The sequence below is a fragment of the Haplochromis burtoni genome, unplaced genomic scaffold, assembly GCF_018398535.1.
Source record: "Haplochromis burtoni strain Fernald_Lab_line unplaced genomic scaffold, NCSU_Asbu1 Contig_514, whole genome shotgun sequence".
Classification (NCBI taxonomy): domain Eukaryota; kingdom Metazoa; phylum Chordata; class Actinopteri; order Cichliformes; family Cichlidae; genus Haplochromis; species Haplochromis burtoni.
The window spans coordinates 262,073-275,226 of NW_024582875.1; the positions used below are offsets into that span (position 1 = coordinate 262,073).

Consider the following 13,154-nt stretch of genomic DNA (forward strand, 5'->3'; position numbering starts at 1 on the left):
TGTAATGATGCTACCTTTCCGTTTTCACAGCATCAGAAATATTTGTGTTGATTTTTAGTTTGTTTTATTAAAACATGTTTGAAATACGACACAAGATTTAAAGCAGTTCCTGTACTTTTCCTGTACAATGGCAAAAACAACAAACTATACAGTCACCTGGTACACTATTTTTTTCACACAAGCAGTGCAGAGGAATAAAAACAGCTGTAGAAAATCGTAATCTTATTTTTAAAAAACCCATAAAAACATGGTAGAAACACAGAAATCTCAGTATACTGAGTACAACGTGCAGTATAAATGCAGTGAATATAAGTTTTTAAGAACACAGGTGTGTTTTCATCTCTTTAGAGAATATTACTTCGACCTCACATTTCATGGAGACCTCTCTCAGTACTCATGAAAGCTGTACCCCAACCTGAAGCCAAGTCTTCACTCTAAGGTTTAATGAACTTGCTTTTTGCCCACAAAAGGGAGAGGTGTGGCCACAATGTTAGTGAGCAAACAAATGTGTTTCCCCACAGCGTGCTTAAAGAGTACGACCACACACCCGCAGCCTTACATGGTTTTAGTTGTAACTAAAGCAGTGCCACCCAGCTCTGTGGCAGGAAGTGGGATCCTGTGCTCCGCCATTGTGCTGCATGCAGGCGAGTCTCCGCCCACCTCTGCTCCACCACGCATCATGAGGTCCCTGCAAGCTGTGAAGCCATTCTCCCACTCTGAGCCTGTTTGGCTCCCAGAGTGCACGTGAGAGCAGGGTGATGGGGCCTCTGCCGCTCTCTGAAATATCTCAGCTTGACCGTTTCTTTCTGAGGGCAGAGGGTGCAGTTTGGCAGGTGGCTGCGCTTTCTGAAGAAGTTCCTGTCTTGGCATGCCATCCTCTGTGACACAAACAACAGAAAAACTGTCACTGAACGTTCACGCTGAAAGACTCCTCAGCCATTCACAACATTATACCCCCCTTATTTTCTCAATTGATCAATAAGGTGCTTTTTATATATTAAAGGTAATCATGTTTTTCTTTAAATTAAAGGTTCATAACATGCTTTAAAATAATTAAACGAATGTCTATCAAAACAGTTAATGAGGTCATGAGGTTGATGAGTATAAATCCTCTGTATGAAAAAGAGGACTTCTTCTGACTGGTTGCCCCTCAAAAACAGAAGGTTTGCACAGAAAGTGGGCGGGACTTCTCACAGCAGAACTGTGGGTGAATATATTGCCCCTTTAAAGGCTGTACCATTAAAAAAAATTGCCACAAAATTCTATTTTTTTTTAGTTGATTGTTCAGTGAACCTCCTGACAATTTAAATTAAATATTAATTTGCATATATGATTTTTAATTTACATCCTATTTGCTAAATTCCTAATTTTTCATATCTTAGAGAAAACTTTACTGTGACTTTAAAAAAAAAAAAAGCTCAGCACGAGCTGTTATCAAAGTAAAGATTGGGAAAAATGTAGGCGTGCAACTAAAATGTTTGAACTACTGCTCTGCAACAAAAAGCAGCTAAGCAGTAATGTTTTTACATTCCATGTTTCCTGTGGTAAGAGGTGTGAGTCGACAGATTATTCACTGACGCAAAGGATGCCCAAGTGACTTGAGCTTCTCCTCAGCCCTTTCTTTGTTTTTCCTCTTTTTTTAAATTAAGTTAAGGCTGAATGAGAGCTGCATTCCAGGAGATTGAAAAAATGGCCACAGTCATGTTGGTGTATTTACGAAACACAAAAACTCGTGTGTCTGATTCAGGCCATCATCAGACACAGAGGCCTTTAAAAGCAGCTGCTGTTGGCTGTCAGACTGTCAGTTTTAGTTTCACAGGTTTTGTGTTTTCACAAAGTAAATCTGTAGCATTCAAATGTTCAGCCTCGGGCTATGCAGTGCTGTGAGAAAGTAATTGCACCCCTTTCTGATTTCTTAGTTTTTTTGCATGTTTGTCACAGCTGCGTATTTCGGATTATCAAACGCATTTTAGTATTTGACGAAGAAAACCTGAGTAAATACAAAATGCTGTTATTATAATGGATTCATTTATCAAGGGAAAAAATCTATCCAAACATGCATGGCCCTGTATGAAAAAGTCATTTCCCAGAAACCTAATAACAGGCTGTGCCACCTTTGGCAGCAACAACTGCAATGAAGCGTTTGTGATAACTGCCAATGAGTCTTTCCCATCACTGTGGAGGAATTTTGGCCCACTCTTCTTTGCAGACTTGTTTTAATTCAGACACACTGGAGGGTTTTCAGGCATGAATGCCAAAAGATCTCAATTGGATTTAAGCTCAGACTTTGACTAGGCCACTCCAAAACATTTATTTTAGATTTCTGGAGTCATTCAGAGGGGACTTGCTGGTGTGTTTCAGATCATTGTCCTGCTGCATAACCCAAGTGCACTTGAGCTTCAGGCCATGAGCTGATGGTCGGACATTGTCCTTCAGGATTTACTGCTAGACAGCAGATTCTATGGTTCCATTGATTACAGCAAGTTATCCATGTCCTGAAGCAGCAACAGCCCCAGACTGTCACACTACCAACACCATAATTGACTGTTGTTATGATTTTGTCTTTATGAACTCCTGCGTTCGTTAATGCCAGGCATAGCAGGACACAAATCTTAAAAAAATAATAAATTTTTGTCTCATCAGTCCACAGAATATTTTCCCAGAGGTTTTTTGGCAAATATGAGACGAGTCCTTTTGTTCTTTTTGGTCAGCAGTGGTTTTCATCTTGGAACTCTTCCATGGATGCCATTTTTTGCCCAGTATCTTTCTTATTGTTGAACCATGAACTTCCCCTAACTAAGGAAAGTGAGGCCCGCAGTTCTTTAGATGCTGTTCTGGGTTATTTTGTGACCTCCTGGATGAGTGATGGATGCGTTCTTGGAGTAATTTTGGTGGGCCAGCCAATCCTGGGAAAGTTCACCACTGCTCCACGTTTTCTCTATTTGTGGATAATGGCTCTCACCGTGGTTCAGTGGAGCTCCAAAGTTTTCAAAATTGCTTTGTTGTGTTGATAGTCCTCTCTGCATTGAATCATACTTGTTATTAATCCGTGGCTCTCTTCCACAGCATGTCTTTTATTCTGTCTTCCTTCTCTCTCCCCAATTGGTCATGGCAGATTGTCGTCCCTCCCTGAGTCTGGTTCTGCTGGAGGTTTCTTCCTGTTAAACGGGAGTTTTTCCTTCCTACTGTCACCAAAGTGCTTGCTCATAGGAGGTCATATGATTGTTGGGGTTTTCTCTCCGTCTATTATTGTAGGGTCTACTTTACAATATAAAGCGCCTTGAGGCAACTTTTGTTGTGATTTGGCGCTGGATAAATAAAATTTAATAGAATGTGTAATCAAATAGATATCAATGACTTTGTCTCTCAGAGTTTTTTTAGATGGTGGCATGCTGTGCTGGTTTGAGATCTTTCAGCCTACTTCACTTTGTCATACCGGTTCTATTTAATTTTTTGAGCAAACAATTACTTTTTTCACATATGGTTTGGATAACTTTTTCCCCTTAAGAAGGGAAATAATCATTTCAAAACATCATTTTGTATTTAATAATGTTAAAATTTGTTAGTTGACCTGAAACATATAAATATAACCAAGCAAAAACACACAAAAAATAAGGAAGGGGCCAAATACTTTTTCACAGCCCTGTACAACCTCTGGCACGGAAGAGTCTGTTTATGTGTTTTCAATGTTGTGCGGGGGGTGCCTACGTTTTCTTGCCCAACCAGCGGATGTGTGCTGAAACCAGAATAGATGGTAAGGGAGCGGGACTGACCCTTGGGACAAGTGAGAAGAAGAGAACAGAAACTGTGGAGTTTCTACTGTGCTGAACGTCACAGTTCATCACCTGCCCTTCTGCAGCCCTGTTTCCTCCACCCGACTGTCAGCTCTGCGTGTCAGATCTCCTCTTTTTAAGTAAACCGACTTCTCTCCACAGCTTCAAAAACCACGTTGTCTTGTAAAATATGTATCTTAGGAAAAGACCTCTTATAACTTCTCTAGATCACTAGATGTATTAAAAGCATCTGATGAATATTTTGCTATTTAGTCTAATGAGCGTAATTTAAACAACTATAAAAGCCGCTTTCAGCTTCCTCCTTTTTCACGAGCGGTGGTCACAGCGGGGAGGTCTGCGTGTATGATTTTGGTAGATTTTTACAGCGAATGCCCTTCCTGACACTACCCCAAAGGGATTTGTGTCTCCTCCTGTGATCGAACCAGGGATCTTTCACTTGTTAGGCAAACTTATAAACCGTAACACTCTAAGTGACACAAACCATCAAAAGCTTGTTGTCCTTACCGGAGGTGCTGCTGCGTCTGGTCTGTCGCTTGTATATGATAAACCAAAGAGTCAAAGCCAAGATGGACCCCACCACGACCACGACCACAGAAATCCACAGAGTCGGACTCAGCACCACCATCGAGGTGGGCTTGACAGTGGTGTTTATGGCTTTGAGCTGGTTCCCGACAGTCAGGGGCGGCTCTGTGAGGGGGGAGGACAGCCACACGCTGACTACCTCAACAGTTAAACAGTTTGCATTCTGACATGTAAGAAAAGTTTCAGAAAGAAAAAGGATGAACTCAAGTCTGACTCGCTCACTCATTTTATAAGCGGCTGTACAAGAAAAAAAGAAGTTGATAACGTTGATGTATTAGGTAGTCAGGTAAAATAAAAGTCTACATGATAAAGTTGTAAAGACATGCTGAATCCACAACTGAGACATACTCCAAGACAGAGGCAGGACGCTGAGAGAACAAACTTGTGCCCAAGAGGCAGAAAAAAATGATTAGAATTCAGTGAAGCTCACCTTTTGGTGGATCAGGGTTAGATCTCATTAGTGACTTGCTGGGCACACACGTGTGGACTAAGTTGTCAAACTTTTTCCCCTCAGGACAAGACTTCTTATCCATTCCTGGTGCTACGTGAGTAACGAAAAGTAAAGTGGACTGTTGCCTTTGTCTAATGCTGTGTTTGTTGCACACACACAAACACACAAAAACACAGAGCGGCGAGCCACAGAGGAGGGCTATGACGGGAGGATTTGTGAAATGAATGCAGAAGGCCCAACAGACGTTTCAGTTCCTCCGTTTAATAGGAAAGAGTGAATCACTACATGTGTCTCCTGGGGACAGCGTGACAGAGAGAGAGAGAGACCACATTTCTATTTCAAAAACAAAGAGCTCCTGACTTTCAAGCTTGCAGGTTTATATTAAACAGACTCTTCACTGCAGACATCTCAACATGACGGCTTTATCAGTCTTTTTCCCCCCAACCACTGGAAATATTGTTTGCAATGAACGCACAGTGCATGGGGTCAGATTTCAGAACCCTTTGCACAGAGGGGCCAAGAATTATGCAGATATTTGACCTTATATGCTGCTGGTCCTCAAGCCTTGAGCAAAGACACATATCACTGAATAAGACCTCTGTTTTATAAAAGAACAAAACAAACCGCTAAAATGCTCAAAGCGCATCACCGGGTAAATTTCAGCACCCAGTGATGCGGTTCAGCACACTGGACAGACAGTTAAAGCAAAGAAACCACAGTGAGCTCAGGTAAAGATGCTTTCTGTGACCCCACTGTGATCAGGAAAAAACAAAAACACACAAAACAGGCACCATCTAAAGGTGGACCCACAACTTTCAAATTCAAATTGCGCTTGCTACGATAGCAATGATGAAAACAGCGGCTCACCCTCTCTGAGGGGAAAACTACGATGGGAGATCAGTACAACCAGGCTTTCTTTGCGTTAGCTGGTTAACCCCCAAACCTCAGCTGGAGATAACGATTGTCGCGACGATGGTTATCAACTTTCTCTGATAAGTCGGGTTTTCTGCTTCCGGTACACCCCGGATCTGTGTTCGCATAAATAAACAACAACAAAAAAAAAAGGAGCATTTCTCGGATCATGTGACTCTTCTTCCGCAGAAAAAAAGGCGGCTTCTATGAGTGCAACTTACTCACAAATGATGACGATTAAATGTATAAAGAATGTAAAACAAAAATAACAGTTGAATGCAATATCTTTGCACACAAGACAAGAGATTAATGCTGCAGAAAATCTGGGATTTTGTTGATGTTTATTTCTAATTTGAAGAGTGCGCATCAGAGCTCTGAAACTGTAATCTGGATACATTTAAACATTAAATGTTTCTGTCCCACAGGACAGGTAAGGACGTGTAAATCTCTTTATTTTGTTGGCAGATCAAAGTGAAATGCATTTTGATTGCTAGTCGGTCTTGGTGACCAACGAATGTAACTGATCAGTTTTCCAATCTGTGTACTAGTAGCTGCAATTCCAACAATGTAAAATAAGACCATCCATCCATTCGCTTCCGCTTATCCTTTTCAGGGTCGCGGGGGCCGCTGGAGTCTATCCCAGCTGTCATATGTATGATGTAAAATAAGACTTTACAGCCAATTACAAGTATGTATAAAATTATAAACATTTTTCTGCTTCATTAAATTGACATAGGTTTACGGGCCAATACCAAAAATCACTTTTTTCGGAGACAGCTACAGAAGAAGACAAGTTTTCGAATTGTCTTGCTTTGTTACTTTTCCATTAAATATTTATGAAAGGCTCAAACTCACATGAACAATCCACTTGATCACTAGATTTGACTTTGGTGATAAAAGATCAAAGGCTTAAGAACTCTAATGCTAAATCTGGTGATAAGTAACTGATGGAGGCTTAGAGCCACATTCATTTAGAGAAGTTCACCGCAGAGCTCGATGAGATTCCAATCCTAATGTCCTGGTTTGATTTCTTTTTGTGGGGATCTGATTTAAAGCCTAAACTTGAGCTCACTTAATTTGATGTAGATTTAATAGAACTGAGTTTAGATTGTGAGGAAGACTAACTGAAATCTGAGTAAAGTTTAAACTTAATCACTCAAACATATGTTTTAAAATCTCACACATCAAATGACCCTGCACCAGAAAAAAAATCTAAACCCGAGTAGCTGAAAGTCCAGACTGTGAGAATTTAAGTGTAAAACAAAAATGGAATAAAAGGCATATCGTAGACATGCAAAGAAAGAAACACAAAAATACAAAAAGAGGTTTTTAATTTTGCACAGCACAATAAAAAAAGCAGCAAACAAAAATCAGATCATAAGAGATGATCAGCTCCTGAGTCCTGAGGCATTGCACTGATTGTTTCCTCTACTGCAGCAATAGTGTTTGTATATATGAAGACATTCAAGCATCAAAAATAAAGATTTTACTTTAAGGTGGCACATCTGCTGATTTTGTGATTTGCTATTTTATTATATCATAAAGCTACTGTGAGAATCAAAGGCACCAATGGCTGCACACAGGACACCCTGGGAAAAAAAACGTGTTTAGAAATAGATCAGAAATCTGTGTTTACCAGTGCTGAATGAAATCCTATATATAAAAAAAAAAAAGAAAAAAAAAGTGACTGCTGAGAAGAAAGGAGATCTACTCATGGATGCAATAGCAAACATGCAGAAAAAAAATCATCTGCTGGATGGACATTGAAAGGACAGATAAAACCCGCCTCCCAGAAACTCACTGGGTTGTACAGATGGGCGTGGACCTCCATTACCCTGAAAGAATCTCTGTCGCGCGCACACAGTCACACACTGATGCTCATGGATCGAAAAGAATGGGCTGCATCTTGATAAAGGTGAAGTTGTAATACTGTGGCAGGCCCTGGTGGCTAATGCTGCCGAATTTGTCCCAAAAGAACGGCGGGAGTCCGTCCTGTGTTGTTGGCCCGTTCACCGCCTCCGCACGGAAATCCCCAGCCAAGTGGAAATCTGTCACCTGCACAGGGAAAAAGACGCCAACAAGAAGAAAGCTGGGTAGAGCTTAAAAGCATCTGAATTCATGAAACCTGCATGACTGCTACTGATGAAAAGGCTAATGTGGCGCTCTGGGAATACCTTAGTGTCATAGCAGCCTCCTGGTGAAGGCCTCTCGCTTTGCAGGTCGTTACGGCAACAGATGGACTTGCAGGGGTCACCCTTTGAGTATGGATCCTTCTTGTAGTCTGAAAACAAGCAAACCAAAAATATCATGCTTGTGAATGTAAATGGGTGGCTACTGGAAAAAGAAATGAAACAATTTCAAAAATTAAACAGAGATCCAACTAAGCCTAATTCTGTGTCACAGTTCAGCTATCACACTGGCTACTGCAGAAGAAACCCTGGGACACTCGTGGACCTGGTTGGGAAGAAATGCTCTACCTGTGCATCTTTGGTTTAAACAGACGTGCAACAAGTCTGAACAGAAGAGGTACCGAAAAGAAATGTATAAAACTATATCAGCTCAAGCTATAGCTATCAGAATAGCTAGGAAAAGGCCACTTAATTAGGTACAGTTGTTCAACTACTTGTTAGTGCAAATATCTAATCAGACAGTAAAACAGCAGTAACACTGTGGATTTATGCACATAGACATGGTGAAGACAACCTGCTAAAGTTCAAACTGAGCATCATTTAAATCCCCAAATCCACTTCAGTATTGTTATGACTGTTATGAACATGTTCTACCAATCTTCTAATGGCTGCTTCCAGCAGGACAACGGACCACATCGCAAAGCTCAGATCATCTCAAACTGCTAGATGTGATTTGAATCCAGCAGCTTGTTGAATGTGTGCCTCTAACAAGATGTAACTAATGAAGTGTACTGCAGCCAAAAATCTAGCTTATGAAACAGCAACATACAAAGAGTCAGCAGAATGAGCTAAAACTAACACACCATTGAATCTCATGATGCGCTTCAAGGACTCCAGGTCCTTAACGCCACACTGGTCACGGCGAAAGATCTTGGCTCTGGGACAGAGGTCATAGGAGAAGTCCTCTCCGTACTGCTCCCACATTTCTACGTAACCACTCATTGTGTAGATATTCCGATGGAAAGGAATGTTGTAGGACGGCCAATAACCTGTAAGAAATGGATGTGGTGACGAAATCACAGAAAAGTCTAAAAATGAAATAAAATACAAAATACAATTGAATGTAGAAAATGATTAGCTGCCTCTGCGCAGAGTCTGTGTCTGGTCCGAGTACTCCACCAAGCTGGGGATCTGCTCCACCACAGTCAGCGCACCGTCGTCAAGACTGTGACCCAGCTTCACTTTGCTTCTGTCCAACACCATGTACTGATTGTTGTAGGTTCCTGCAAGAGTTACAGGTGGATTTATGGAAGAGAAAAAAGTTTAATAAAGAGGCCTGAGCATGATTTAGCTTTTTCTATCAAAACACAGCACAGTCTCTGTGCTTCGTGTATAAAGATCCATGTACATAAGGCAGACATGCTCACCAGAGTTATACATGGAAAAGGTTTTGGCCCATTCTTCTCCAGTTTTTGCCAAACTGTGAGCCAGCCTGACCCTCTGCCAGGCCAGTAGGCTATTTGGGGTGATTGTGTCAAAAAGGGAGGAGTTGAAGACATTGTTGGTCGTCTGCGTCATCATCAGACCACTTCCCAAGAGGTAGAAGTCATCCAGCGACACCAGGAACCCTGAAGCCACAAACAAGCCACATTACAAACATGAGCTTTATGGATGATCTTCTTCCATAATGATGTTCTTTTTGCATGTGTGCCATGTTTGACGAGGGCGAGATAACCAAAATTGTTATACAGAGACAGCAGAATGAATGGTTGGCCTTCTGGAGATGGCTGACACTGACTGAATTACGAAGTGGAATCATCAACAAAATCTAAAACATAAGAAGCTGATCTCACCAAATCCATTTAAGACGTCTTTTACTGACCTGGAGGCAGCTACTACAAATGTACTGCATGAATATTAACAGCACAGCACTATTCAATAAACTCAGTGACTTTTACTTTTATTTATGTTTGTTTCAGCAGTTCATAAATGTTGGTTGTGTTTGTGTTTTACTCCATCAGTTTTACATTCTTATAGTTTTAGTGTGTTTTTTGCTGTGTATTTTCATCTGTGTTGTACTAGTCTGTGCAGTTACTGATTGTAATGCTGCCTGTCTTGGATAGGACACGTTTTAAAAGATTGTAAAAAATTTTCACTGATGCTCTTGCTTTCTTACATACCAGGGTAGCTGCTAAAGGATAGTTTTCCAGTGGCTGTATGGGGCTCGCTGATGTGAAAGTCCCAGTGTTTGTAAATCCGCATCGAAGCAGCATACGTGTACCAGCTGGAATGAGCGAACAGGAGGTTCTCGTACCCCGGCAGCATCTAAAGATGATGACAGAAATCAGTAATGAGACAATCGTGCGTCATGTCCAACAGTTATGTAGCTTAACCAACATAATAACATTGGTTTAGTTAGATAATTAACTTAAATTCAAGAATATCCTTTCAACAAAAGCCACAAAACAGATAAAACAAAAGTCAGAACAGGTGGCGTTATAGGACTTTTAAATTTGGCCTGTTATTTAGCACAAACATACATTTGTTAAAGCTGCTGTGCAAAAAACACTTTGAAGTTACAGGTTTTAGAATATGCACCTCTGTGTACAAAACTGTCCCCTGATTTAATTATGAGACTGAAAATTAAACTTAGTTTCTTTAAATATGAAATAAAGATGAATAATGCGTTACTGCACTAATGCACCAGCACATTCGATTACACAGGAAATTTGCTCTTCACTGGTAGTTTCTTGTTCTTCTTATTTTGCACACCTATGAAAATCAGGTTACAGCTGATGTCAGTGAAGCATTACTAATTTGCTGTGAAGAAAATTTGAGGAACTACTCATATACATCAGCTGCTTTTTGTGTTATGTGTATTTTTTTTTAATATCTAATAAGAATAAGAGCCTGATCAGGATCGTAGACTGTATATAAAAGATGGCCACTGAAAGCTGTGCGCAGACTTGTGTTTTAGATCCTCGGGTTTGGCATTTTATCGGTTGCCATATTTTTTCCCCCCTCAAACTTGATGAGAAAGAGGAGACACCACATCTTCATAAAGTGAACTTATCAACTGCTCGTTTTATGTTGCAGAAACGGAACATTTCGGTTTATTCACCAAGACTTGAAACCAGCGGCTGAGAGGAGGAACTGAAAAGTAAGATGTTTACGGAGTTCATAGATCAGATGCTTCTTCAAAGTCAGACTACCTTTTGCAACCAGAAGAAAGAGTGAGTTGATTTTAGGCATCGCTAGCGTCACTTTTGGTCTCTATATCCATCTTTTATATACAGTCTGTGATTATCTTGTGTTTTGACCTCTGACCTTGATGAGTGCAGAGCAGTGGCCCATCCCTGGAAGTTTGAAGTCTCTGAGTGAAGGATAGGAGCTGGGGACCAGGGCTGGGATCAGATCCAGCAGGTCTCCCACAGAGTTCAGGAACTGGACGTCAAACAGCGTCAGCGGCTTTGGGAAGGACAACAGATAAACAGCTGGTCATCAAATGCAAACAAACACTGCTGCTGCTCCTGATGTGAGACGGCCATTTATCAAAAACCCCAAAAACATACAGAATAAAAGCTACAAAATAATTAATTATGAGAAAAGAAAACATAAGTCCTCTCACATCTTACAGCAAACAAAAGTCGATCCATTAAATAAAATAATTATTTGAATTCATAACTGCTGGTATGTAGTATTACTGCTAGTGCCATTAATGTAACACTATTGGCTCTATAGCATATTTATAAAAATCTTCTTAAGTACTATTACTTCTACTTTTTATATTTAACATGACTTATGCCTGTGAAACCTGATATGAAACTGTTGGTTGATGCTTCTGCATCTCAGAGTGCAGATTTATTTGTTAGTAATTTTTCACTGTTCTTGTTTTTGGTCACATGGTTATCCTACCTTCTTCCCTTGCTTCTTGGCCCACGCTGCCACTCCTGCCTGCAATCCGTCCAGCTGAGCCATGATGAAGCCGGCATGTTTCCACAGAGGATCGGAGCTCTTGTTCCCTTTCACCTGCTGTCTGACCCATGAGTCCTGCTTCCTGAATATACAAGAATCATATTAGACTGACATTTAAGTAAACAGATAACTGCTACTGTACAAAACTCCCACCGTAATACTGCATCAGCAGAAAAACATGATCAAAACTGTTCTTTATTCTGCAACATTATGAATGTCAGGGGTGAACTTCTGTAAGCTCTGTTGTGGTCAAGAGTGGCTGAATGCCAACGCTGAGAGTGCTTAAATGTTTGGTTGAACTTTTTTCAGAAGAGGATATGAAAGATACAGATTGTGAAGTAGATGTGACATTTCTGCTGCTCGGGTTTTAACTCTGAAAGGAAAAGGGAACAGACTCACTCCATAAATTTCTGAACTGGGTCGAGCATCTTTGGTTCGGTGATCAGCTGCGGGTACATGTTGGTGTAGTGGTCCATCATCTGCCTCGGGAGGAGGAAGAATGAGTACAAGTATAAGAGTGAATACAAAATGCCATAGCCTATAGAGTAAAATAAATAAGGTTATAATGAGAACTGACAGCACTTACTGGGCGGTCAGGAAACCTTCGAGGTAGCCAGCCAGGAAGAAAGTGATCTCATCCGTTTCAGGAGTTTTTCCATACCCTGCTCGGATCTCCAGGACGCTCCAGCCTGTACTGGATAGGGTGTTATTCAGGAACCCGTAAGCATCCCCCTCGACCTCCATCACCCCCTCCTTTAACTTGACAAGCTTGTGATCAGGGTCCCAGTACACAGTGGCTGCTGTCAGCTCTGAGAAGACATCAACATAATGAAAATATAAACAAAAAGGGAGGCACAGATCCCAGCTCCTCTACTTAGGGATTTTTTTTCTATATTTGCTGTGATGAATTAATGGATGCAAACAAAAATGAAAGTTAAATGTCAGGTTAGGGATCACACTGCACGAAACACTTCACTCAGTCTCCAAAACAACTTAAAACTCAACGCGTACAAAAATCATCTGTACGGCACATTCATACAAGCAGGACGGACGCTGGAAATAAACCACCACTTCATTCCTGAAAGAATGAAACCAACAGATCCTTAAACAATCACCCGTGACTTCTCATGGACTCGTCCTACTTACTGTCAGCAGAGCCGAAGGTCGCAGCCACGCTGAACAAAAGACAGACATGTAACCAATTTAGTGGAGACATGTCTGCGAGAATGGAGCTAAAAACTAAAACTGCTGCGGGACATAGAAATGGTTCGAGCAGAAGTGGCAGAAGTAAAGAGGAAATCTGCGTTTTCT

General features: G+C 41.0%; 2 protein-coding genes across 2 annotated transcripts; both read right to left on the minus strand.

The window, feature by feature from the left end:
• Nucleotides 1-47: 47 nt before the first annotated feature.
• On the minus strand, nt 48-6,928 carry LOC102305371 (tumor necrosis factor receptor superfamily member 17). The gene is made up of 4 exons (XM_005947021.3): nt 5,695-6,928; nt 4,807-4,917; nt 4,299-4,481; nt 48-878 (listed from the first exon to the last, which is right to left on the minus strand). The coding sequence occupies exons 2-4, from the start codon at nt 4,907-4,909 to the stop codon at nt 556-558; spliced, it is 609 nt and encodes a 202-aa protein (XP_005947083.1). The 5' UTR covers nt 4,910-4,917; nt 5,695-6,928; the 3' UTR covers nt 48-555.
• Nucleotides 6,929-7,053: 125 nt separating this feature from the next.
• On the minus strand, nt 7,054-13,154 carry plbd1a (phospholipase B domain containing 1a). The gene is made up of 11 exons (XM_005947023.3): nt 12,990-13,154; nt 12,430-12,652; nt 12,243-12,326; nt 11,784-11,925; nt 11,196-11,336; nt 10,049-10,193; nt 9,296-9,496; nt 9,011-9,151; nt 8,732-8,917; nt 7,914-8,020; nt 7,054-7,794 (listed from the first exon to the last, which is right to left on the minus strand). The coding sequence occupies exons 1-11, from the start codon at nt 13,057-13,059 to the stop codon at nt 7,618-7,620; spliced, it is 1,617 nt and encodes a 538-aa protein (XP_005947085.1). The 5' UTR covers nt 13,060-13,154; the 3' UTR covers nt 7,054-7,617.